Below are 27634 nucleotides of genomic sequence, written 5' to 3' on the forward strand. Positions count from 1 at the left end.
TCAAAGATATGATGTCACAAAGAGTTCTTGGAAGCACAGAGGGGCACTCACAACTTTCCCAGATAAGTCAAGTCAAGTCATGTTTATTTGTATAGTCATGTCAACATGTCACAAAGAGTCTCAAAGGTCAGCACAGATCAAAGACTATTGCAAACTACAGACTATTATGACCCATTCCCTTATATTGTCAACCTAAAGATAGATAGATAGATAGATACTTTATTCATCCCCGTAGGGAAATTCACAGTTCCAGCAGTCTACCCCGTTGTTTATTAACAGATGAACATGATGCCCTAGGGGTGCTTGTACAGAGTGGATGACGTCACGCCAGTCCAAAAGTTCGACATCCCTGCGGCAGATGGAAATCTTTTCTTTGTAAAAATCCAGGGATACACCACCTCGTGTTAGCAAGTCCGCCTCCTCTCCGATTCCCCCCGGCTTTCGTGTCTCTGTTTAGCGGCGTTGAAGCCGGATTGCTCCGGGTAGCTCCGGGTGGCTACACGTTAGCGTCCGGAATGCTAAACGTGAGCCACGTTTCCGCAAAACACAGCAACTGCGCTCCCTGTGCGCTTCGATGTTTTCCACCAGCACTCGATGATCTTATTTGGTCGTGAGTTCGCATTTCCCTTAATCACAATTAATTTGTAAGATTATTGTTTCTCCCTGGACCCATCTTCGCAGTCACTTGCGCCTTTCATGTTTTGTTCATCTAGAGGTGGTCCGTGTACCAGCATTGTGTTTCATGGTCGTCATGGCTCTCTAGTTGTTGTTCTGTCAACGTGTGGGACGATATCACGTGTAGTCTTCCTTCCATGTTTTGTTCTCTAAGAACTGGTTGGTATTCAAATCTATCCTGTGTCGTCCTCTTTTATATTTTGTTCCATTAGAGATAGTAAGATTTCCAACCTATCCTTATTTTCATGGTCTGTTCATTTAGTGCTGTTTTGTGTTCCAGCATTATATTTCATGTTTTTGTCGTCGTGGCATTCTAACTGCTGTTCTGTCTATGTGTGGGGATGTTTCATGTGTAGTCTTTTGCTCATGTTTTATTCGGTTAGAACTATTTGGTACTCCATTATATCCTGTGTTGTACTCTTTTATATTTTCTTCAATTAGAGCTGGTTTGTATGCACACATGCCCTGTATAATTTTACTTTCATGATTTGCTCATTTAGAGAACGCTATTATTTTAGCAGGGATGCGTAGTCAAGCCTGTGTTAGAGTTGCTTCGATGTCTTTCAATTCCGAAAATCCCAGTAAATTTATTTTCTTGTACACTATCCAATAAATACCAGATATTTTTTATCTAATCCGAATCAGAAAAATAAAGAGCACGGAGCCAATGTGAATCTGTGTTGGTTTTATTTCAAATCACTCCAATCAATTACAAAAAAAAACTATTTACAAGCCTCAAGGCTTGATAGTCATATGAAAAAATGGCAGAAAATCTATAATAACATGTGAAATGTAGTCCTGTACACAACATGGACTGTAATTACCTACAGATGTCAGAAGACAGCAGCGGAGCACTCGTTTTCCATTAGACCAGACATGGCCAGTTCTCACAGAAGCTCCTTCCTCTTCGTTGATTTTTTGTTTGCCAATATCATTTGGTATAGCTTAAAAACTTTATTGTTCACTGCTCTTATTAAATATAAATACAAATAACAGTTTTTATTATAATTTTCCTGATGGATTTGATGAGATACTAATTGCTTTGCCTGAGAGAACTGTTTTTACTTTTTTAGACTTATCATAATCAGGTGTCCTGAGGATTTCCGCATAATAATGGAAGCAATTTTTAAAAGACATTGCGAGATATTACAATATATAGTGAACCTGCACTTAAAATGTTCCTTCTGAGGTTGTTTTTTTTGTCACATTCGTTAAAGTTTTGAAAATTTGTTGTTTCTGGCTTAACCAGTGCCAATCAGTAGTTCTCTAGAGAGCACTTGGATGATCTTGAAGAAGACTGCGAGAATGTTCTTTAGTCAGATGAAATCCAAATAGAGCTTGCACAATTGGGTGACTAAATACTTTTTCCCCAACTGTGTTTCATAGGGATGCTCGATAATTATAGGACCCATAGTTATTGGATCAATAACGGCCAAATATTAAGTCGGTTATCAGCCCGAAAAAATATCCGAACATTAGCCAGTTGTTGCCATGTGATAGTATTTAATAAGCTGACACTAATTTGTAGAAAATTTCTAAGCATTTTTTTCATTCATTAGAACATATTTTGTTTTTCTATAGAAGTAGGAGTAGCACAACTTGGTTGGGTCTCCCTTTTTAACTCTTTGGAATGTGGACGAGGTAACGGAGAGCTCACCGATCAAATGGCTCAGGATGTGTACAGGCTGCTGTGATTGTTTGGCTTCTGAACATAAGGTAGTCCTGTACTGATATATATATATATATATATATATATATATATATATATATATTAGTTTTTCATTATTTGTTTCATTTCTGCATGTGTTTGTGCATTTCTGATTTAATTAATAATGAAAGCTTGTTGATTAGGATTGACGACCAAGTCAGCAAACAAGTGTCTTTCTTAATCATGAACAATGTGTTACTTTTCGTACACAAAGTGTAGTGTTCATATTCGAATGTTAGTACTCCTTTGGCAAGTCATGAAATCTTACATCCGGAATTGGCAAAACGTTACATTTTCCCTATGCAGTTTCCTTCTCTGCATCAGTATTTGAATATTTGTTTTAATTTATTATAACTTGTAATGTATTCAGTCAAGATAGTGCCACTTGATAAGAGTGAGTGATATATTTTCATTTTCCAAGACAAGTATAACATGAAGAATTGAGCACTTGTGAAATGTTTAGTAGTTTCATATTTACACAAAATGATCACACACATCATAATCATTTGCACATTTTGCAAAAGTTCTATGTTAGCATTTGGCTGCTTATAACAATATCTACTGTTATTAGTGCTTACTGACAAAATTACAACTGATTATTGATTAGCAAAATAAATCTCTAACACTACCTCTTGGAAACATGTTTACCAAAGCTATATAATGTTATTGTAACTGTAAACATAAATACTCGCATAAAACATTGATTTTGCTTTTTTTTTCTCCTAAATATAGCATTCAGGTAAAAAGGGATCGATTATCGGTATCGGTCGTTAGAAGCAGGATCTTATTGGTTATCAGTAGATAAAAATGGTTATTGTGCATCCTTAGTATTTTAAGTACCGTGTCTGGTTGTTTTCATCAATCAGTGACCGACTGTAGGCGTGACTAACGAGATGTCAGTCATTTGTCAAGAACAAATCACTCATGTATCAATCATGAATATGTTGAATTATTTCTTAGTTATTTTTTTAAAAGTTTTTTTCTATTGCAAACTTTCCTCATCCACAAATCAGTCTTCAGCGCACGCTTCAATCTCTGAGACCAGCCGGTGAGGGAAGAGTTTGAACTGCAGCCACGTGGGCTCTGCAAATCAAAAACAGGTTGTTCGGTTCAGAGCTGGGTAGGTGGCGCTAGCAGCTTTGTTTACTGAGTTAGCAAGCGGGTAGCTAGCGCCAGAGGTGAGTAGTAATGAGTTACATTTACTTGAGTACCTTTTGGGACATTTTGTACTTATAGTTTTTTTTTTTTTAAATCACTATACTTTCCACTTTTACTTAAGTATATTTGTGAAGAAGAAACTGTACTCTTAATCAGCTACATTAGGCTACATTGAACCTGTTACTTAAATCCCCTCCACGTAAGTCCGTGTCTGTATGTCTCTGCTAAGGCGCATTCATTTTGCCACAGACCTCGTTTATTGGATTTGGATTTGATCAGTTAACCAATCAACCACCAGGTGGTACTTGTGAACAAGGTGAGGAAGGTTTTTTTTTTTTTAACTGTACTGTATGCACAGCATATACGGTATAGCTGTAGCCTCACACACACACACATTTTATATATATATACAGGGAGTGCAGAATTATTAGGCAAATGAGTATTTTGACCACATCATCCTCTTTATGCATGTTGTCTTACTCCAAGCTGTATAGGCTCGAAAGCCTACTACCAATTAAGCATATCAGGTGATGTGCATCTCTGTAATGAGAAGGGGTGTGGTCTAATGACATCAACACCCTATATCAGGTGTGCATAATTATTAGGCAACTTCTTTTCCTTTGGCAAAATGGGTCAGAAGAGGGACTTGACAGGCTCTGAAAAGTCAAAAATAGTGAGATATCTTGCAGAGGGATGCAGCACTCTTAAAATTGCCAAGCTTCTGAAGCGTGATCATCGAACAATCAAGCGTTACATTCAAAATAGTCAACAGGGTCGCAAGAAGCGTGTAGAAAAACCAAGGCGCAAAATAACTGCCCGTGAACTGAGAAAAGTCAAGCGTACAGCTGCCAAGATGCCACTTGCCACCAGTTTTGCCATATTTCAGAGCTGCAACATCACTGGAGTGCCCAAAAGCACAAGGTGTGCAATACTCAGAGACATGGCCAAGGTAAGAAAGGCTGAAAAACGACCACCACTGAACAAGACACACAAGCTGAAACGTCAAGACTGGGCCAAGAAAAATCTCAAGACGGATTTTTCTAAGGTTTTATGGACTGATGAAATGAGAGTGAGTCTTGATGGGCCAGATGGATGGGCCCGTGGCTGGATAGGTAAAGGGCAGAGAGCTCCAGTCCGCCTCAGACGCCAGCAAGGTGGAGGTGGGGTACTGGTATGGGCTGGTATCATCAAAGATGAGCTTGTGGGGCCTTTTCGGTTTGAGGATGGACTCGAGCTCAACTCCCAGTCCTACTGCCAGTTTCTGGAAGACACCTTCTTCAAGCAGTGGTACAGGAAGAAGTCCGCATCCTTCAAGAAAAACATGATTTTCATGCAGGACAACGCTAAATCACACGCATCCAAGTACTCCACAGCGTGGCTGGCAAGAAAGGGTCTAAAAGAAGAAAAACTAATGACATGGCCTCCTTGTTCACCTGATCTGAACCCCATAGAGAACCTGTGGTCCCTCAACAAATGTGAGATTTACAAGGAGGGAAAACAGTACACCTCTCTGAACAGTGTCTGGGAGGCTGTGGTTGCTGCTGCACACAATGTTGATCGTGAACAGATCAAAGCACTGACAGAATCCATGGATGGCAGGCTTTTGAGTGTCCTTGCAAAGAAAGGTGGCTATATTGGTCACTGATTTGTTTTTGTTTTGTTTTTGAATGTCAGAAATGGATATTTGTGAATGTTGAGCTGTTATATTGGTTTCCCTGATGAAAATAAATAATTGAAATGGGTATACATTTGTCTTTTGTTAAGTTGCCTAATAATTATGCATAGGAATAGTCACCTGCACACACAGATATCCTCCTAAAATAGCTAAAACTAAAAAAGCCCCACTCCAACTTCCAAAATATTCAGCTTTGATATTAATGAGACTTTTGGGTTCATTAAGAACATGGTTGTTGTTCAATAATAAAATTAATCCTCAAAAATACAACTTGCCTAATAATTCTGCACTCCCTGTATATATAAAATCTGTTTGTTATCCACAGAGGGGTCACCTAAACAAACTGTACAAAGACTTACAATTACACAGACTTGGACTTTGATGAGCTGATTGAATTTTTGTTTGGGAAAAAAAATAAGAGGTTGCTAATGTTACTTGGTTCTTGAGTATTTTTTCACCAAGTACTTATTAACTTAAGTATTGATTTATATGAGCACTTTTTACTTGTACTTGAGTCATTATGCTTTGAAGTAATAGTACCTTTACTTGGGTGAAATGTTTGCCTACTATACCCACCTCTGGCTAGCCCTAGCGGCGTGATTTACCGAGGTAGCAGGTGGGCGGCTGCAGGTTGCCATCGAGGCAGGTCTGCGTGGCAGTGAAGCTGCAGTGCTGGTGGGGTTGCTTGCAGAAGAAAGTGACGTTCTCTCCGTGAGGGACCATGCCGTCCGTCAAGTCGAAAGGCCAACGCTTGGTGCCGTCAATCATCACTCGGCTGCGCTCGGCCGGGATCAGGCAGCGGGCTGGGAAAAGCAAGCGGAAATTGGTCAAGACCAGGGGTGTCCTACTCATTTTAGCATAGGGGGATGTCTCATAGTTGAAAAAACATTATCATGGTGTTTTTCAACTGTGGGGTCAGGACTCAAAATTGACTAGCAGACCTGTTTTTAGTGGGTATTTGCCTTGGCATATTGTGGCTAAGAAAAGAAGAAAATAATTGAGGGTCATTTAAATTCCTTAACAGTAGATGGCGCCCGCCATTCCATACCACAGAAAAAGACGGATAACTTGTTCTTAAATATATTGACCATGGCTAAACACATATACAGCAGAAAATATAAGATATGTGGATTTTGTCACCGTGGGGCTGCTTGCTAATCACACAGCCGCCGTGCCGCCCTTTGACAAATCATATTATCACTATAACATTTTGACTCTGGTATTGTATGTTTAATTATTTAAAGGGACTCTGTGATATTATTCACCATTAGGGGTTGTTGTAGCTTAGAATGGAAACCCATTGGTAGAAAACACTACGGAGGAAAGCCCAGAGGAAACCACTACGCAAAATTTCACAGCCATAATATCTTGGCTACCTTAAGCAGTTAGTAAGGGAGTTATGAAAAAGCCTTGTAAAAAAAGTCGAGACCAAAGTCTGGACCCTGTTTCATGGAACTCAGCGAGATAAGTGGCTAGAGAAGAAAACGATGGAAAATGTATCAAATACAATGAGGGTCAAATGCTTGAATTCCGGAAATGGAACTGAAGGTCCAAGCAAGCTTTATTTACAAGGAGCACCGAACAATAACAATAGCGGTGTGCCAGAACCTGCAGCAGAGAAGGAAAGGGTTTAAAAAAGTTTCAAGTTGACAAGCATCAGATGCCTGAACCAAGGAACTCAACCCAATCACTTGCACAACAGGCTGTGGAAGGAGCACCTAGCAATAACAAGCTTGTGGCAAGCCATAGCCTGCAGCCAATTGCCTACCATGAATGGCCAGAGAAGAAAACAGTGGGGGGGAGTTGAAGATACCTGAACCCAAGCAAGCTTGTTTTTGCATGAAATTGCCAACATTAGCAAAAGCAGATAGCCATAGCCTTAAGCCAAAAAGTAAGATTAGGGGCTAGAGAAAAAAACGTGGAAAAGGTAAAAAACTGAAGGACGTAGCAAGCTTTTTTTACACGGAGCAGATACCATTAACGATAGCAGCAAGCGGTGAGCCATAGCCTGCAGCCAAGTGGCTAACATGAGTGGCTCGACAAGGAAACAGTGGGAAAAAGCCCAGAATATCCCAATTAGGCAAAGTTCTTTAACCACACAGTTATTGTTGCTTACACACGCACACACAACCGTTGCTCACCTCTGCAGGAAGGGGGCGCTGCGCTCCAACTCCCATCAGGCAAACAGGTGATTTTCTGAGGTCCGTCCAGCCGGAAGTTCTTCTTGCACAGGTAGTGGATGTCGAAGCCCACCTCGTAATCAGTCTTCTGCACGGCGACCACGTAACCTTGCGCCACCTCGCCCGGGTGCTTGCAGTTTACCTCTGACCCACGCATACAAAAGAAGTTTTCAGGAGGGTTTTTGCCAGTGTTGGGATTTATTTATTCAGTAGCGGGGTAATCTGACTAGATACTTTGTCCGCCATTTTAACGCAGTTTTCGTTACTGACAGTCAAAAGCGGTGCATTACTTTGGCTAAAGAACGCCAATGACAGCGTGCTCCCTTGACAGACCTGACGCCGTTTTTCGCTCTCCTCCTAGTTCGTTACGTCATGTCTTTTGGGATCATGTCACCATGCAAAATAGCGATTACCATACAGTTAGATAGTGATTACACGACAGCGATTGGATTTAGATCTAGAGACATGTTTAGCCAGTCCATCACCATTTACCCTTAGCCTCTTTAGAAAAGCCTTGACCATCTTAGAAGTGTATTTGGGGTCATTGTCAGGCTGGAACATTGCACTGCGACACAGTTTCAGGAGGGAGGGGATCATTCTCTGCTCCAGAATTTCAAAGTACATGCTTGAGTTTATGTTTTTCTCAATAAAATGAAACTCCCCAACTCCTGCTGCACTCATTCAGCCCCAAACCATGACATTCCCAACATCATGCTTGACTTTAGGTATGACACCTGGTTGCCGCGCCACATGCTTCTCACCATTTAACCAAATAAATCAATATTTGTCTCATCAGACCAGAGGATATCTTTCCTGTAAACCAAAGTCTTTGTTGTCAGACCTCATGTAAAAGCGATGTTTCTTCAGTTAACGTTATAATTAAATCTCTGCAGAAATGTAAAGGGTGCACTCACATTTGTGGCATACTGTAATAATATAAGGATTACCATTTTTAAGTACCTGTTTTAAAAGCAGATGTTCCGATTATTATTTTATAAAAATGGAAAAAAAAAAAGATTGTTTATAATAAAATATTAAAAAGTAATTAAAAATATTTAAAAAAACATATAATTTTAGAAACTAGTTTTTTTTATTCTGGTTGTTGCACAGTGCCTGCATTTTGAGCCATCATACCGGTGCTTGGATCTAATGTACACCACCATGTAGAACAGGGGAGCGAAAACTATGGCCTGCGGGCCACAGGCTTTTTCATCTGCCCTGCTGAATGAAAATGGTCAAAATATAAAAACTAATTATATATATATATATATATATATATATATTTAATAGTTAAAAAAAGTTTTTGGGTGGGGGGCTACCAACTTTGTCTCCATGGTCTCATTTTGTGTCTACGACAGAAATACTACTACAGAAATACAACTACTACAAAATATAATATCTCGTGTTTGAAAACCTCATATATAAGATTTGACGACTGCTTCAAAACCAATTTGATGGGACTAGTTTATTTCAAAAGAAATGTAACATTTGAATGTCTGCGTGTATAAACATTCATAAATCTAAAAAAAAAAAAATGGGATCCGTCTCCAGGATTGGTCACCTGACCAAAATTTGGAAACCAATGCGACCTCTTGGGTTATACAAATACTTGACTTGAATTATCCAGGTCTTCTTTTTGATCTCAAGTTGAGTATTTTCACAATAACCCATGTCATATAATTTTCTACCACTAGATAGCAGTAAAGCGCCGTAAAACAGACCAATTGAAAGAAATACATTGCTAGTCATCCTCCTTTTTGTACTTGGTTGACCATCTTTCTGACTTCCCGGAGTAGGACTCTAATGAGTGAACACTTACGTCCCTGAGGTTCAGGAGGAAGGAAGGAATAAAGACGAAAACAAAACAAACGTTGCATTTCATTTCTTTTCACTCACTTTTACAGACTGGGTGCGGATGCTGCCAGCTTCCGTCTTCTTGGCAGAAATTCTCGGCTTTTCCCTCAATGTCGGCCCTATTTGTCAAAATAACAGCAGATGGCTGCTGAGTGACATGTGACAGTAGAAGTTGCTCGAGGAATGCAAAACACAAACGAGACAGAGGGAGACGAAGGAAAAAAAGGTGTGAATGATTTATTTTCCGCTGCGGACAGCTCACATTTCCACTCATCCCGCTTCTACAGATGAGTCAGTTGTGGGAGTCCATTCAAAATCATGACCCGCTTTGCTCAATGAATTGGGGCCCCTGGCCAAAGCGAGGGGTCCATGATCAATTTAAGTAGCATATTTTCCGCTCTACGAAGTGCACCGGATTAGAAGGCACTCAAACTAGTCTTCTTTTAATAGTTTTTTTCCCATTTACAATCTGCATGGAATTAAAGCATAGTAAGAGATATTTTATATTAGTGCGATGATCGATGGGTTGAAAATATCGCTGACCAAGCTAACAAAACATCAACGGGAATCAAACCCAGGTCTTGGCAGTGAGAGCACCGAATCCTTACCATTAAACCGCTAGTGATACAGATGACATATAAAAATGCATTGGATTTTATCTCGTTACTGTGTTACACTTTTTTTTACTCACAGTGACAGAAACGAATGTTAGAGAATGTAGAAAACAAACTCGTCTTGAAACATCTGAATAAACGCAAAAAAGCACGATGACGAAAAATGACTACGTTTATCTTTCAGGGCGACTTTCTGTTTTTTTCTGATTTCTAACTTTCGTTTCTGGCACCATGAGTAAATATAGTGTGATAATGAGATAAAACCAAAAACCTTTTCGTATGTGTGCCGGTATTTTCACTGCCAGTACTGTTTTTCAATTGATCAATCATTTCACTAATAAGGTAGTACACTGTAAGACTTTGTGTATTAACACACATATACTTTATGCATTTTCTCCCTATTCTGCAGTATATAGGACGCACCGGGTTATAAGGCTATACAGTAATTAATTATGTGTACCGAGCCAATAGATTGAAATACCGTATTTCACACATACTCAAAGGGGCAGTGTGTATTTTTTGACCTCTAGATGTCGCTGTATTATGTCGTGCAATAGAAAACTAGTGCTAAAAAGAATAAGAACAAGAAGGAAAACACTACAGAGAATCAAATTGACCAAAATACCGTTTTACATGTAGTTTTTTCAAAAGCTTTTTGATGTTTTTGAGTTACTGTAGCAGCAAAATAGCGGACCATTTGTCTGTTCCCTTTGGTTTAGGTTCATGTTATGTATTTTAGATGCAACTTTCTGGACCCAGGAGGTTTTTTTTTAAATGCTTGTTCATATGTTAGTACATGAAATTTGGCCTGTTATTTAATGAATATATATTTTTAAATGTATGAAGTTTTTTCACAACTAGGTATCACTTTGAGTAAAACTCATTATTTTTTTAATGCTTTAATGTGTATATTGAAAAAGAAAAATGATGGAATGCCTTTGTGGGTTTCCTACCACATTCCAAAGAAAATACATGTCAGGGTAATTGCCCGGTCCAAATTGTCCTTAGGTGTGAATGAGTGAGAGTGATGTGTGTCTCTGTGACTGACTGGCAACTAGTTCACGGTGTCCCCTGCCCACTGCTCAAATATAGCTGGGATGGGCTCCACCACCACCGCGACACAAATTAGGATAAGCGGTGCAGATAGTAGATGGATAATGGCTACACACTTTATATATAATATATATACAACATATATACATTTATTTTTAAGGGTGGCACAGTGGTTAGCACGTATGCGGCACAGTTCCAAGGTCATGAGTTCAAACCTCCTGTGTGGAGTTTGCATGTTCTCCCTGTGCTTGCGTGGGTTTCCTCTGGGCACTCCTGTTTCCTCCCACATTCAAAAAACATGCATATTATGTTAATTGGCCGGTCCAATTTTCTCTAGGTGTGAATGAGCGAGTGAGTTGTCTGTCCCTGTGTGCCCTGTGACTGGCTGACAACCAGTTCAGGGTGTCCCCTGCCCACTGCCCGAAGATAGCTGGTATGGGCTCCAGCACCCCCATGACCCTACTTAGGATAAGCGGTGCAGATAATGGATGGATGGATTTATTTTTAAAATGTTAAATTTTAGGTGCCTGATAGTGTTGGGCACCATCGTAAGTACTATACCTTAAAACAAGGATAGTAGCAACACTGATACAAAAACATAGTGTTGGTGCGCTATAATAAACTCATTAAAATATAAATTAACAGTTACAAGATGCAGTTTATATGTTTTTAGATCAAATACATTCAAATAAAACCTAAACACAAATCAAAGTTATATTTGAAATAGATTTGTTGTGTTCAATTTATTAGGCAGCGCTACCCTTTTAATTGAGTCATTCTTCACAGACCATAAAGAATCTATTTATTTGAGTAACTTGTTGTTTGAGGCTGAATATATGTCGCTTAATTACCTTATCTTTTCAAGGTGTTGATTTGGCTGATCCTTCGGCCTTGTATACCAATAATAAACCTCCCTCACCGGCACATGGCCATTCATGAGCCGTCAACCCCCTCGCTCTCCAACACCTCATCCGTCCATCTTCTTCTTCTTCTTCACGCTCTGTCACTTCCTCCACATCCACCTCCGTACCACTTCAGCTTTGCATGCAGCTTCAGCCTACACACACTGGCAGCCTGACCCCCCGCCACAACACCCCCGCCCCCCACTTTCTTTAAAAAGAGGCCCTCTACCTTATTTTCCAACTCACTTACCCAGACAGGCATCTGTACCGGATGGACGTCCCCAGGGTGGCTGTGCCCTCCACGCTGAAGGTGCTCATCACCTCAGGGGGGAGGACGCAGGTCGAGGGGTTTGAAGTTAGATCCGGGTGCCCCAATCCTGGAAGGAAAATAAAAGACATAATTTAGGGGGTTGGTACAGCTGCTTGAACTCTTTGAAAATGCTTGAATTTTAATCAAGTGTTTTGGGTGAAGTGCTTGTAAACGCTTGGAATGGTTCCCAAAAAGTCTGTTTAAAATCGACACCGACACTGCTCTCTGGTGGCCTGGCTTTGCCATTGCATTTCTTTTTCGCTCATGATTAATGGCAGTTGATTTTAGTTCTTATGGCATTGTCATATGAAGCAACACTCCAGGTTGCACCCAAGAGGACAGGTGCATGCTACACCTAAACAAGGAACTATGAAATGTATATTAATGCAACAAATACATATCAATTATGAACATTTATTATGGGCCATGCTTCCCAGCGGAAAATTGTAATGGAAAGAACTTCTTGTAACAGAAAATGTAAACTACATATTAATGTCATTTTTTAACACTTATATGGGGGGAGATTTAACTAGAAAAACAAAAACATTAATGACTTACTCAAGATCTAAAAAATAATTTGTCATGATACCAGTTCAGGGTGTCCCCTGCCCACTGCCCGATGATTGCTGGGATGAGCTCCAGCACCCCCGCGACCCTACTGAGGATAAGCGGTGCAGCTAATGAGATAAGATGAGAAATACACACGATTAAAAATTGCATATTCAAATAGCAAAGGAATTGGTGGCTTTGCCAAATAAGTAATTCACACCGAAAGTCTTATTTTAACAGTACTGGAGAAATTGGAAAACTGGCTTCGATAGTCCTTAAAAAGTGCTGGAAATTGGCCATGATGTGTGCGAACCCTGATGCAGGTTTCCCGTGGATCCTTGAAAAGTCTTTAAGGGCATTGCATTCATTATTCTAAAAATAAGGCCTTTATTGTGGTTAAAATGTCTTATAACCGATTTTTGAAAGTCTTAAACATTTGAACACATAAGATTCATATTTGTTTGAACTAAAAAAAACTAGGTAACATTTATCAATAATTCACTGATTTACGACGTGGCAACTTTGGACGTAGAAGTTTATTTTGGACCATAGGAAAGTGTATCGATTTAAATATTATTATGATGCAATACTGTATTATGTTACTCTATTTATTTGCTATGGGTCCAAAGCTCAAGTGATCCTAAAGGGAGAAGAAAAACATGATAACCATGGAAGAGAAGCTTGCGATTATCAAGAAATATGATGATAGCACATATTGCATGTCTGTAACCAATTGCCCATCTGAACATTATTACGAAGAACAAGGGGATTCAAGTAACAAAATCTTCAAAGTGCATGACAATTCTCAAGATTTTAAATCGGTTTCATTTTTAATCCACCAAAGCAGTCTCCTCTCTACCTGCCTCCATGAACTTAACCGTAAAAGCTCAAGTCACACCACACCAAAGGTAAATAAAATGTAATTGTATTTATTTTTATGCATATATATTACACATAAGAAATACTTAGTATATAGTATTTTGTTTTATTATTGTTTTTACCTGAGATACCAGGGGTTTGGAACGCATTTAACTATTTACAATAGGTGTCTATCCCCAGCCATACGGCAATTTTACTTTATGACCCCCAACTCAGAACAAATAATTGATGGATACCGTTGGGTCTACTGTACATTTCAGTTGTATTTATGTTTTAAGACCACATTTTCATCTGGAAGATATTTTGTCTTCATCGATATTTTATATGCTATGTATTCCACAGCGCTGTTGTATAACAAGTCGTCAGCTCCGGAAAAAGTTTCCGAGTGCTCATAAAAATATAGAGAGCAGGTTTCTCGGGGGGAGCGCCATCAAACAAGGGGGAGGAGAGGGGTCTTTTTTGTACAGTGAGAATGTAAAGGCACGTATGGGTGAGGGCGGTTGGCCGTGGATGAGAGCCTGGAGCTCGCTTCAACACTGCTGCCTCCCACACATGCTGCAGCACCAAAGTGCAATGAGGCAGGTGTATCATCTCTGTCATTTTTCTCTTTTTTACTGATGCATCCGTACACTGAGAATAAAAGATGGACAGAGGTGGGTAAAATATCCACATTATCGTTAAGGTAGAAGTAAGGATATATGTAATTGTATTGAAAGAATAGGTAGCTGTGTACTACCCTAAATACTCTTCTCCCACGCTATTCCACGCTTCTAAATGTGGGTTGAACAATATTCCACGATCCTTTATTTCAAATGGCATATTGCTGCAAGCGATGCCCTGCGAAGCGCGCTTTTGTTGGGGGTGGCAACTGTATTTCTTCCTAAAATGAACTGCACTCATGCAGCTGCGATCCAATATCCTGAATCCTATATTGCTTAGAGCAAGGACCGAGAGAGCGGGATTTCATCAGGCCTGGCGGCTATTTTTTTAAGTCACTGTATTTCAACCTAAAATGAGCTGCACTCATGCAGCCGCCATCCACTATCCCCAACACCATATTGCTGAGAGCGAGAACCAGCAGAGGGTTGTTCTGGCTTGCCTAAAATCAAATGCAGGGTTGTGGCCGTGATCCATTATCTCCGATTGACTATCTCTGAAAGCAGTGCGTATTTCTTTTTGGTTTGGGCCACTAAAGCTAACCGTTGTGGGTAAGGAACTGCTCCTTTTGGACGCAATCCCTTATCCTCAGTTGACTATTGCTGAGAGCCGAAACTAAAAGACCACATTCGTGTCATGCGTGGAGGGTCTTTTGGTCATTTTTTTCTGCCTAAAATGAAAAGCAGCCGTGCGGCCATGGTCAAGTATTGCTGTAAACTGGGGCCATCAAACAAAGAACGTATTTCAGTTCAGGCCACTGAAGCGCATCAATGTGCCCCGCCTAAAGGAACGTTTTTTTTCTTCTGTCCACTTTCCCCAGTCATCTATTAGATGAAAGCCGCTTTCTAAGATCCCGACGCATATATAATCGGGAAGGCCGTAAAATGTAAAATGAGGACAGCATTGTGTGTGTAGTGGAGTAGCCGTCCAGAAGGTAGGTGGGTTTCTAAAACGTGTGAGAGCGCCTCTTTGCTAGCGCGTTTGTGAGCTCCTTCATCCCCGCTGAGAGGATGTGGGCGGCCGATCACTGTCAAAGTGGCACGCAGAGATGCAAACCGAGATGTGTTCGCATTGTGGAGAGGGCTTCGTTTTTTTCGTTCGCCGTGTAGGCGAACCATCACAGTCCGCAGAGTCACAGAAAAAGAAAAACGAGAGAGAGAGAAAGGGCTGCACCGGTCATGCTGCTCCAGGCCTTTTTCTTCCTCCTCTCATGTCTTTCTTCCTCTTATCCTCTTCCATGCGAGAGACCTCGGATCATGGCTTTACAATGGAAGCCAAAAGCGGTGTTGGGTAAGGGGGGGTGCCTGAGCTTGAGAAAAAAATGCTTTTTATATACAGACGTGGGAAGTAACAAGGTACAAATTAGGGATGCGCGATAGCACATATTTTACCGTGTGATAATTGATCAAATCCTGCCTATGGTGACCAGATAGTTTTGTTCTGTTTTTATAATTTATTTGCAGCAAATAAATCAGCAGAAAAGAAAAAGAGTATGATAGGTTGAAGCCAAAGGCTTATTTTTAAGAGACCTTTCCCCCAAATAAACTTGGATGCTTCCTCTATTAGTTATTTTAAAGTCATTATCATGTCTTCCATCATTACAACATACATTTCATAGTCATAGGGAAAATGATCACATGGTTTAAATCACAATACAGAAGAAGTTGTAAAGTGAAATTGCCATATCGCATAGGATAGCTAATGCATTCCAAACTCCCAGTGCCCCAGATAAAACATCAACTGAGCAGTGGTTCTCAATTGGTCTGACTTCAGGACCCACCATCCCGCTTTAATTACAAGCCGCGACTCAAACCAAGAAAAATAATCTACTTCTAAAGTTGGTATAAATGAAATGTGCACTTTAAATCAGAATAGTAAAACATATTCATGTTTTTATTTAATGACAAGCAAAACTAAAACACTTCAAGTAAAAATATTTGCTTTAATCGGCTATAGTTTCAATGAAACTAAAACGCTAAACTGCATTAGCTTAGTTTTCACGCCCCAAAAAATCCATATCGCATATTATTCACTGTATCAGTGTTTGGCCTTCTGGATCCCTCCAATTGAGAAGCACTGGTATGAAGCACGTACTAATTACGTGTAAAATACATGTAGACGATTACATTGCATTATGAATAAATATACAAAGTAAGGGGGGAATTAGTTTTTTACCTTTGGTTTGACAGTGACTCCTTGCTGAAATCTCCTTCTTATAGTTTATAATTGTCGCAATTGATTATGGTCATATTCCTTAGCAAATGTAATGATGTGTGCTCCTTCTTTTTATTTTTTGGGTAGTGTTTTTACTTCTCCCTCTAGCACCCTTGCAAGCCTTGGTACCTATGGAGAATAAATACAGTACGACAGTGTAGGACTGCATCACTGATTAGAAAAGTCTATTTAAAATCCGTAAAATAATTTTAAGAAAAATATAGAATGGTCGAATAATTGTCCGATTTTACGAAATACTTTTAATATTTAATAGAAAAACACATTAAAACAAATTGTAAATATTGAAAAAAATAATATTCACGGCACGGCAGCTGAGTGGTTAGCACGTCCGCCGCACATTTCTAAAGTCATAGGATCGAATTCAGCTACCAGCCTTTCAGTGCGGAGTTTGCATGCTCTTTCCATGCTTGCGTGGGTTTCCTCCGGGCAGTCCTGTTTCTTCCCACATTCTAAAAACATGCATGTCAGGTTAATTGGCCGGTCCAAATTGTCCCTAGGTGTGAATGAGCGAGTGACTTGTCTGTCTCTGCGTTCCCTGCGACTGGCTGGCAACCAGTTCAGGGGGTCCCCTGCCCCCTGCCTGAAGATAGCTGGGATAGATATACCCTACTAAGGATAAGTGGTGCAGATAATGGATAATAATTTTAGATATAAAAAGGATTCACTTGACGTTTGATTTTTTTTTTCCCAAAGGTGTCTGTGGGTGGTAACTGCTTGATTAAAGGTGGGGTGCGTCGTTTAAGGTGTCCTTAGAAAATTTTAAGTAGAATATTTTCTCTGTTATGTGTTGACAATGTTCAAATAGCCTTTATAATTTATTTTCTGCTGCGCGTATCTGCTTTTTTCTTACTTTTGACATCGCTGTTGGCAACACGCAAAACATGAGGTAGATGGAGATGGGGGAGGTTGGAGAGTGAATTTATGCTCGTCATTGCAGTTTTTTTGTTAGTTTAGCATGAAAACGGTAAAAGTGAGAAAAGATGCAGAGTTTATTAGAGCGCATCAAATAAATGCAAATACTCATAAATGAGCTGACTCAGGCTGCGATTATGACATTAAGCCAGAAAATGGCAGAATGTAAGAAATGTACATATTCCGTACAGCACCTTTAAATATGCCGGAAAAAATATTAAGATACACGTTTTTACTGTTATACTTATGTTTTTTTTTGTTTTTTTTTATCATTTTCTGTGTAAAGTTCTGAAACACACAAAAAAGGCACGAAAATGGAGCAGTATTCCCTTTATAATAAACCTGCGCCTTTATTGCGGTTTGTTATTTGTCCGCGTGAGCGTACGTGTTTACGAGCAAGGTGCAAGGCTGACTGCAAAATATTTTTCCGGCGCCGCAGATGTGGTCGCTATAGCGACGAGGAGGCCACTCCAACACAATGGCCTTCGTACTTGAGGACTCGTCTGTATTTTGTCTCCTGCCGACAACTACACAAGAGCTACCCTCCATTTTCGGACGCGTGTAGAGAAGAAAAATATTAAAATTAAAAACGTGACTGGTTGTTCTCGCTCCGTGTTTCTTTGATGTCAATATTTTTTGTGAGAAAAAAAACTTTGCAGTGTTGATGCGTATGGCGAGTCTCTAAGATGTCTGGTTGTTATTGGTCAACAAAGGATTAAATGATGGTCTGTTATTAGTTTGCGCCACGGCATCATGAAAATGCCAACGTGCTATTGACTGAACTACATCCCGGAATACATTTCTTTTTATTAATTTCTGAATTTTGTGTTCTTTGTAAAAACATTGCGAGTCGGTGATACAATACTGTATTTTTCGTACTGAATGTATTAGGTATTGGGCCCAAGACTCGCAGTGATGCTAAAAAGAGAAACAGAAACGAGATAACCGTGTAAACAAAGCTTAAGATAGTAAAGAAATACCGAGAAGGGCACACAACTTGTTACCCTCACTAAGTTGCATGGCCATAACCAATCGACGATCAGGACAAATATTAAAAATAAGCAATGGAATGTTCTGAGGGCAAAGATTATAAATCTGTATTAATCTTAATCCAACCTCTCCTCCCCCTTTTGCATCCACCTGCTACACCTCTCAACCATTCCAAGTCTTGTCTCGCCAGAGGTAAGTAAAATATGAATTTTCTTTTGCATTTATATTTATTTGCCCTATTTAATCATATAAACATATTACACATAAGTAGTACTTAGTAAATATTATTTTGTTATTTTAATGTTTTTAGCTGGGGTACTGGGTATTCGTAAAGCTTTAGCTACATTACCATAGCTTTGTTACACATTTGGTTGAAGAAATTGGGGGTGGGGGGAGTGCTGGAGAGTGATGTCATGCTTTTCTCCGTGGCTTTTGTTTTTTATTTTATTTGATTTAGTGTAGCATGAAAATGATGAAAGTAAGAAAAGGCCTGCTTCAAGCAGAATCAAAACCCCAACCTAAACCCAATGAAAGATAAAATGATATTTATTCAAACACGTCTAAGAAATACACATATTTGATCACACTTATGAATGAGCTAAATGAGGCTGCAATGATGACATAAGCCAGAAGATGGCGCCAGCGAGTAAAGAAGTTCCAAGTTCCATACAACTCCTTTTAAAAAAAAAAGTGCAGGCATCTCTCGCACTGACTCGGCCAAGGGGCACCTAGCCATGTGTTTATTCAAAATAAAACAACTGTGATCTACTAGTACTAAATCTGGGATCCACCAGTAGATCATGATAACCACCCTTGGCCTAGATCATGTGTTCATCCCCTAGTGGTTGGAGAGAAGCAGAAACAAGATAACCGTGTGGTTGTTGTAGTTTTAGATTCAATATGACAACACTTGAGTTTCACCCAGAAATGAAACATATTAATTAAAGAAATATGCTAAAATTATTTGAAACAAGCCCTTTGCAATGTCTCAGCCTCGGAAGCCTAGATCTTGTGTTTGCCCTCTAGTGTTAGATTAGAGAGCAAATCTTGCATTTTAAATATCCCCCTATTTCATCCAAAGGGCATTCAGGGTGAACTAGACGACAGTGACAGTATAACACCACCTACCTGTACAAACGGGCTCGTCCCCGCTCCACTGACGGTCGCCCTGGCAACGGCGAATGGTTGCGTTCAAGCCGTCGGGAAAAGCAAAACCCGTTTTGCATCGGACTTCCAGCAAAGCGGAGAAGGAGTGAGTGGGGGAAAGGAGACTGACCACTGCGTCGTCTCGGGGGGGAAGAGGCCAGGGACAAGTGCGACCTGGTGGGGGAGAGAAACAGACATGGGCACTCAGGTGTTTATTGCTGTAAACACAATGATAAGCATTCACCTGCAGTAGATTCTAAACCTTAAGGTACAATTTGTTTTATGTTTTTTGAAGTACAAAAGTGATCATATATAGAGGGGGGGTGGACCGCCTTTAAAATTTTCAAGGGATTCTGTATTGTCTAGATTGTCCACAAGTGCTATCATCCAGGCATCTTTCATCTTTCCACTATTTCCTTCTCTAGCCACTTGGGTTAGCCACTTGGCTGTAGACTATGGCTCACTGCTAGCCACCATTGTTGTTGTTTGCTTTATTTAAGCCATTTGATTTAAGATTACTGAGTTCTTCGGTGTCACTCTCCTTCTATACCTGAACGTCGCTGAGATCCGTGATTCAGGGTCCAGATGCATGAGAAATTCTGCTTTGCTCTTGTTATCTTTTACTGTTCTTCTTGCTAGCTTCTCCTGCAAGCTGCTGAATTTAGCCACTTATACCAGTTCTGACCAACTCCAGCTATTGACTCTCTTCAGCTTCTACGGGTGTATCTAGCTCGCTCGATCTTCTGTTGCCATTGTGGCGATTAACACCAGCTTTCATGTCCTGTCACAGACTGAAATTCATCTCTGCTCATGCAAGAAAATATGGAAGTAATCTTCAGAATTTGTGGTACCCTCCGGGCTTCCGTAATTGGTCATCTTTGAATGCACATGCATCAACTCCAGTCTAAGCTACAACGAACTCTAGTGGTGAATAATTACATACTGTCACTTTATAGTCATTAATGATCTAATACAGAAAAATCAAACTCAGTTTGGTTCGGGGGCCAGATCCAGACCTCATGTTCTTAGTTGGGCAGGACCAGAGAAAAATTAGCAACACCAAATATTTAGGTTGGTTTTTCAGCACTACACTAACTATTTGTATATTATAACAGTTGAGTAAATGCAGTTTTACATCTGAACCAACTCACCACGAACATCAGATAAACAAACTCAGGAGTTATGAATAAAATAAAATTGCACTGGATAATTTGGTGTATAAATAATTCTCAGACCATTTTTCCTGGAAAACATTGCACTCGGTGTCCACTTTTTTTGGCAGTTCCATTTTGGGAAGGGTGTGTTTACCATTTTCTAGTGGTAATGGTAAAGGAAGTTTACTGGTGTATTTTTAGTTGGATGCATCACGTTGCAAATGTTTATTTCCTGGTATTGACTTGTGTCAGTGCCGATGGTTGGATGTCAGCTCTTTACACCTTCAAGCCAAGCTGAGTCATATTTACTTGTTCAGCCCTTAGTCAAAAGGAGTCTTAAAGGGCCGCAGAGTTCTCCATTACACCATCCCCTGATCTAAAACCTACATCAGGGCAAGGAAAAACTTAAAAACCTCACCATGAGGAAAATGAAGAAACCTTGAAAAGGGGCCTCAACCGACGGGACGGCGCATTCTGTTTGTATTTTTTTTTTTTAAATAGATAGAAATGACTAATGACTTGCGTCTTTTTTGACTTACTCAGAACTTTACAGCTTGCCAGGTTAAATCATCCAACAGCCCGAATAGCCTGCTGGCCGCATTGTTTGACAAACCTGTTCTCATACAGGTTGTCCATAAAGTCTCTTTACCATTTTAAAGATGTATTAAAAATTCAATTTATTAGATATTCAGATTTACTTAATTGTACTCAGTGTTTATTAAACCTTTTTTTCCTTTTTTGTGATTCATGGAATCTCTTTTTGAAAGAGGTGGTGTTGAATGAATCCTACAAAATGGCGAATGTTTACATTAGCTCATCTTTCCTTTATCCTTCCTGCATCCAACACTTTATTTAATACTTGAACTCCTCCACTCGGGGCAGGATCACATCCCTAACTTGGGGAGGGTACGCCACCCTTTTCCGGTTAAGAACCGTGGTCGGACTTGGCTGTGCTGATCTTCACACTCGGCTGCGAACCGCTCCAGTGAGAGCTGAAGATCACGGCTTGAGGAACATCATTAGAACACGTTTGAATGAAACATTTTATCAATTGCATTTTTAATCCATTTTTGAAATGGTAAAGAGACTTTATGGACACCCTGTATATAGCCCACCCCTAGTTAGAAGCCCTAATACATACCATCAAACTTGTTGCCACCTATGGACACCCCAGAACATTCCTTTTCCTGCAATAACTCCCGTAAGCGCTCATTAAAAACTCAAACACTTTTACATACACCCAACACAACCCCACTCATCAGTATGAAACAACTTTGGCACAGTTTTCCCAGACCAGCAATCGGAAACAAGTTACCGACAGGCGCGAGTGTGTTGACACAGCTGTGTGTAAACACAACACCAACTGGGCCTTGTATTGCACCCACACAAATGGAGAAGAAAGCTACCTGGAGCCACACAGCTGAGCCCACATTGGCCATCGCACAAGCATTGCCGCTTGTTGCCGCAATCCTGGTCTGCTTTGCAGGGACGGGGACACGTCCTCCTTCGCTCATTTCCCACGAATCTCTTCGGGCACGACTCTGTTGCGGGAGCGAACACACACATGCATGCTGTTACACTTCCTGCTCTTTTGTGTACATCCCCTTCCTTCCCCTTCTCACCACCCCCTTGTAAAAACAGCAAACAGCTCAAGGGCCATGGTGTTGTGAGCCTCTTTTGCTTTTGTGTGGTTTTTGACAACGGGTGCGTGGGTGGCCCCGGACAAATATTTACCACCCAGGTTGACTGTTTGAGTTAAGACCAGCCAAGGTGATCCAACTTTATCATTATCATCATTTAAAAATACTAGATCAAAGTACAGTACCTCTTCTTATGAATTCAAATGGTTCCAGCAGTGAAGTTGTATAATGAAACCGTTGTAAATTGAAACATGTTTTCCTATTGAAATTAATTGAAACAAGAATAATCTGTTCCAAGGTCATCAAATTCAACCAAACCCCCATTAAATGAACCGCAACTTCCCTGTAGGTACAGTCAATGTTCATAACTATACCACATACTATAAAAAAACAAAAAATAAAGTTAAACTAATGAAAACAGTAAAGTTACTTTGCATTGCTAAGATTTTGGGCCAAGAACAGTTAAAAAACAAACAAAATCAAGGAAAAAAAACGAATGAAAATGATAAACTGTAAAAAGTCAGTTAAATGCCTTGGCACGCTTTTTTCCCACTCACTGTGCCGGTTCAGTCGCTGGACACATAAAATAGCGATCCAGCAATCAATGTTTCTGTCTAAATTTCAGAATGATTTTAAAAGTTTTCAAATAGTTTTTCCGGAATGGCTTTTTGTGAGCCTGTAGTTTTTCCCAGCAGGCAAACACTTCCTTAATTTCTGTCCTTGATAACGTGATTGTGTCCCCATCAAGCTCTTTTTTTCGTATCCAAATCATGAGAAGCTTTTCCATATCTTTATTTATTGCCATATTCCAGCTTGATAAAACAATTATATTATTTTCAATCGCAAGAGGAACCCTGGCTCTCTTATTCTCTCCTCTTTTTTCGGGACACATGGCTGGTAGTATTATATTCAGGAAAGCAAATTATAATAAATAATAAAGAAAGGAATCACATTGTATCATCATTTTCAAGTATACTCATTTTGGTATTCACCTGAATACAGTCACATAACATATTTTGATGAGAAAAGATGAAAGAAATGAGTTAACAATGTAAGTCAAACTGAAATATTACATGTCTTTGTTTTAATATTGGTAATTATGCCAAAAACTCTAATATTCTGCAAAAGGAATCAATTTATGACTAAAGAAGCCAAAGAAACTAAGTCTTACAGCACATTTCAACTAAATCTGTATATTTAATACCTATGATATAAAACATAATAGAATAGACTTTATTGTCATTAATTAAACAACTTAGTTCACAACAAATTTGGACGTGGCACTCTGGAATAAACATTTAATGAAGGACTTCAAGAAAAAATAGAATAAAACAAATATTGGGAAAGGATATTTCAAAGGTTGTTCCTTGTAGACTGGCCCGAGTTGTAAGTGCATCAGAAAATAGTGCAATGAAAAATAGCGCAAAGACAATTGCAGCAATAGTGTGTTGAAATAGTAATGATAATAAATAGTCAAGTCATGTTTATTTGAATAGCCCTTAGTCACAAAGAGTCTCAAAGGGCTGCACAGACCACAGATTATTGCAAACCACTGACTATTATGACATCATCACCTGATCTAAAACCTACATGAGCGCAAATAATACATATTATCAACATAAAATATAGGTTATTCATATGCTATAGAATAGAAGTGTGTTTCAAGCTTTGATTTAAACATTTCCACTGAGGTTGCAGATCGAATCTCAGGGGGAAGAGCATTCCACAGCACCAGGGCCTGAATGAAGAACGCTCTCAAACCTAGTAAATTATTTTCCATGTTAATTCAGAAATTGAGATCTCCTTGTTAGAATACCTGCAACAAAAAGTGAAAACATAGAAATATTACTTGTTTTAATTCTTTGGGTTTTTAGTTTTTTTGTTTCTGACCAATTGCTAATCTAATTCTATATATGCACAATCAGACAACAGGTTCATCGTGATTAGATTTGTAACTGGCATGAAAATTGATTGACTTGATCAGTGTCTTTAAAAAAAAGATCAATTCTTTTAATATTTGAATGAAATGCAATAAAAAAAGGAAGAGGGTAGTAAACGAAGAGACTGTTCCTGAATGAAAACACGTACTGCATGCTACTGTATACAAGACACGTGGAATCCTGTCCTTTTTTCTCTTAAAACCTAAACACACATGTGCCATGATCACATGCTCCGCTCTATATGGAGACACCCTGTTCCGAAGACAAAGGTAAAAAAAAAAAGGGGGGGGTTTTGAAATAAAAGTGGCGCACATTTATAAATAAATATGTAGAAATCTTATATTTTGCAAAATGTTGCTTTTAAATGTCATTGAATACAATTTAATTGCACAATTTTCTGATGCTTATTGAACTTAGGACTGTCTGCAAAGCACTACCTTGTAAATCTATCGCGGTTAACGGAAACCAGAATTTGAAATTCAAAATAGAATTTTAAGGGCCTTTATTGTCAATATACAAGTATAACGGAATGTGATGGCTTCACTTTTCAATGCATGTAAAACAAATTAGTCAGCATTAGTCAACCAGGAATAATGGATCACGGCCGCACGGGTGCTGTTTTTTTAGGGTAAAAGAATGGGGAAAAAAGCTGCCACGCACGACACATTTACAGTATCTCTCGACCCCCAATCCCAGCATAAATTGACTGAAGATAATGGATCACAACCAAAAGAGTGCTTTCCTTCTTAGGCGGGCCACAATAGCACGCTTCATCCCAAAAATATTACGCTCTGTGGGCCCCTGATCTCAGTAATAGTAGATCGGGGAGAATGGATCTTGGCCAAAACAGTGCAGTTCATTTTAGGTGGGCCAGAAAAGCACGCTTTAGTGGCCAGGACAGGATTGAAAAAAAAAAAAAAAAAAGTAATAGTCAACCAGGGATAATGGATCACAGTCACAACCTTGCCTTTCATTTTTGACGGCACGTCCCCAACAAAATGCTTGCAACAATATGGGATTGGTTATAATGGATAATGGCCAGACGAGTACAGTGCATTTTAGGTGGAGATAACGGCAACAACAACAAAAACATGTCCGATAAAAATGTGCTCTCCTGGCCCCTGCTTTGCATAAATATGTGTTTAGGAATCTCATCTCATCTCATCTCATTAGCGGCACTGCTTATCCTCAGTAGGGTCGCGGGGCGCTGGAGCCCATCCCAGCAATCATCGGGCAGTGGGCAGGGGACACCCTGAACTGGTTGCCAGCCAATCACAGGGCACACAGGGACAGACAACTCATTCGCTCATTCACACCTAGGGACAATTTGGACCGGCCAATTCACCTGAAATGCATGTTTTTGGAATGTGGGAGGAAACCGGAGTGCCCGGAGGAAACCCACGCAAGCACGGGAAGAACATACAAACTCCGCACAGGAAGTCTGGAGCTGGATTTGAACCCACGACAGGTTCCCATGACATGAACTGTGCCGCACAAGCGCTAACCACTGCGCCGCCATGCTGCCCGTGATTAGGAATAATGGATTTAATTTTTCACCCTGCTATGTAGTGCTGCTACAAAGCGCAAAAGAGGGATGGATTGCCAATCTATCCTGATAGCCGTTTTACCTATACTTACCTTTTCGGTGTTCGCGTATGAAACGCCTGTCTGCTCTGTTTTCCGAAGCTGAGCTGTGATTGGTGCATAATTGTGATGTCATCTTAAGTGAACGAGTAACAAAATGGCAGATTTGGTTAACAATCAATCACATTCAAGCATTCATTATTTAGGTTTAAATCGATCCGGGGATTTGGCGTCCCACCTTAAGGGTGTGGAATCTGATGGGTTTTATTGACCCCTCTTTACAGTAATTTCCCCTCTATACGACATCACCAAATCAACTTGTGTGCCCAGAAAATTCTTACTTCTAAAGTTCATCTGTATAATGAGTTTCGCAAGTCTTTTAAGACATGTTTATTCTGGAAGGCCACGTCTTATCTCTTAAATAATGTTCACTACGTTGTTATGAATGAGAAAGACCATTTTAATTCTAACATCTCTGTGTCAAGTCATGCTGTTTATTTCTACAGCCCTTTATCACAAGATATCTCAAAGGGCTGCACAGACCACAGACTATTATTACAACATCCCCGATCTGAAACCTGCATGAGGGCAAGGGAAAACTCAAAAACCTCAACATGAGGAAAATGAAGAACGCTTAAGAAAGGGTTGCACTGAATACGATAGAAGAAATCTAAATAAAACATCTAATCAATTACATTTTTGAAATAATGAAGAGCCTTTGTGGACACGTGTATATATCTAGATTGAGAACTTATGATGTCATTCCTGAAACAAAACATCTGCTCCTATATTATGCATGACTGGCTCCGGAAATTAGAATGTTGTAATAGTTATTTTCTCTAATGCAATAAAAATCAAGTACACGCATTCTGAATGCATTACAAATCAACCGAAACATTTCAAGCCCTTTGTTATTTTAATATTGCTGATTATGGCTTACAACATACTACTATACTTTTGGGATATTACTGTATATTTTGAGATGGGATATTAAGAGTTTTAGCCAAACTGCAATATCAAAACAATCAATAACTTGCAGTATGAAACCAATTCAGAGTGTATAAGATGTTTTACTTTTAATTACATTACAGAAAATAAAGAGCTTGAATCTATTTTGCTAAAATTGGCCTATATACTGTATATCGTTGTTATATTGATACGTTTCACTGTATATAGTTATAATTGTGACTTTTTTAGTTGTATCACCAATTATTTTAAATCATCATATCAATATTTTAGTCAAGTTAATTATTGAGTGGTAATGAATGCACCTTTTATAGTGATCTGTACAGGTTGTCCCCAAAAATGTACACACCCTTTGATTCTAAATACCCAATAGACTCCTCCCTCCATTTTAGATTAGGGGGCAAAAATGGTCTCCATCGCATCGATCATTTATAAGTTGCAGCTCATTTGACTGTACCTGAAGTAGACTGCGACGTCCCAATCACAATCAGCGCGCACACGAGGGATAAAAGCAGCAGTGCACGGTCCATCCTCTAAGCCGGGCCTGCAACCATCTGAGGGTGGAACGGGTCCACACATGGTCTTTGGAGGGGAAAGGGGGAGGGCTTGGGGAGGAAGGAAGAGGGTGGACGGGGGTCATCCAAAAAGGGGAAGGAAGGATGTTTCTGAATGGCTAAACATCTGCTCACGAGCTTAGGAAGAGAGATAGCAAAAATTCCTGTCGGGAGGACCTTTCACCCAATTCGGGAGAGACGGCGAATAAAAAGTGGATTAAAATACCGAAATTAAAGGAGGGGTTCGTTGTTTGAAGTGTCCTTAAAAAGTAAAAAGTTCAATCTTCTCTCTATGTTTG

The 27634-nt window shown here is 39.7% G+C and overlaps 1 protein-coding gene across 1 annotated transcript; it reads right to left on the reverse strand.

The window, feature by feature from the left end:
- Window positions 1–1345: 1345 nt before the first annotated feature.
- On the reverse strand, window positions 1346–27388 carry ntd5 (ntl-dependent gene 5). Its single transcript, XM_088326940.1, has 8 exons — window positions 27239–27388; window positions 22058–22192; window positions 19480–19671; window positions 12070–12196; window positions 9293–9369; window positions 7358–7540; window positions 5822–6019; window positions 1346–3466 (listed from the first exon to the last, which is right to left on the reverse strand). The coding sequence occupies exons 1-8, from the start codon at window positions 27309–27311 to the stop codon at window positions 3393–3395; spliced, it is 1059 nt and encodes a 352-aa protein (XP_088183066.1). The 5' UTR covers window positions 27312–27388; the 3' UTR covers window positions 1346–3392.
- Window positions 27389–27634: the final 246 nt, after the last annotated feature.

Source organism: Urocampus carinirostris, chromosome 2 (assembly GCF_059441175.1).
Source record: "Urocampus carinirostris isolate Australia breed hairy pipefish chromosome 2, RoL_Ucar_1.0, whole genome shotgun sequence".
Taxonomy (NCBI): domain Eukaryota; kingdom Metazoa; phylum Chordata; class Actinopteri; order Syngnathiformes; family Syngnathidae; genus Urocampus; species Urocampus carinirostris.

What these genes read in the sequence shown, in the direction of transcription:
- ntd5 (XM_088326940.1), bottom strand. Translation starts at nt 27,311, where the DNA reads ATGGACCGTGCACTGCTGCTTTTATCCCTCGTGTGCGCGCTGATTGTG. An exon ending in GCTCAGCTGTGTGGCTCCAG is followed by an intron (nt 19,672 to 22,057) that starts GTAGCTTTCTTC and finishes CTCCCCCACCAG; the next exon opens with GTCGCACTTGTCCCTGGCCT. An exon ending in GGACGAGCCCGTTTGTACAG is followed by an intron (nt 12,197 to 19,479) that starts GTAGGTGGTGTT and finishes TTTTCCTTCCAG; the next exon opens with GATTGGGGCACCCGGATCTA.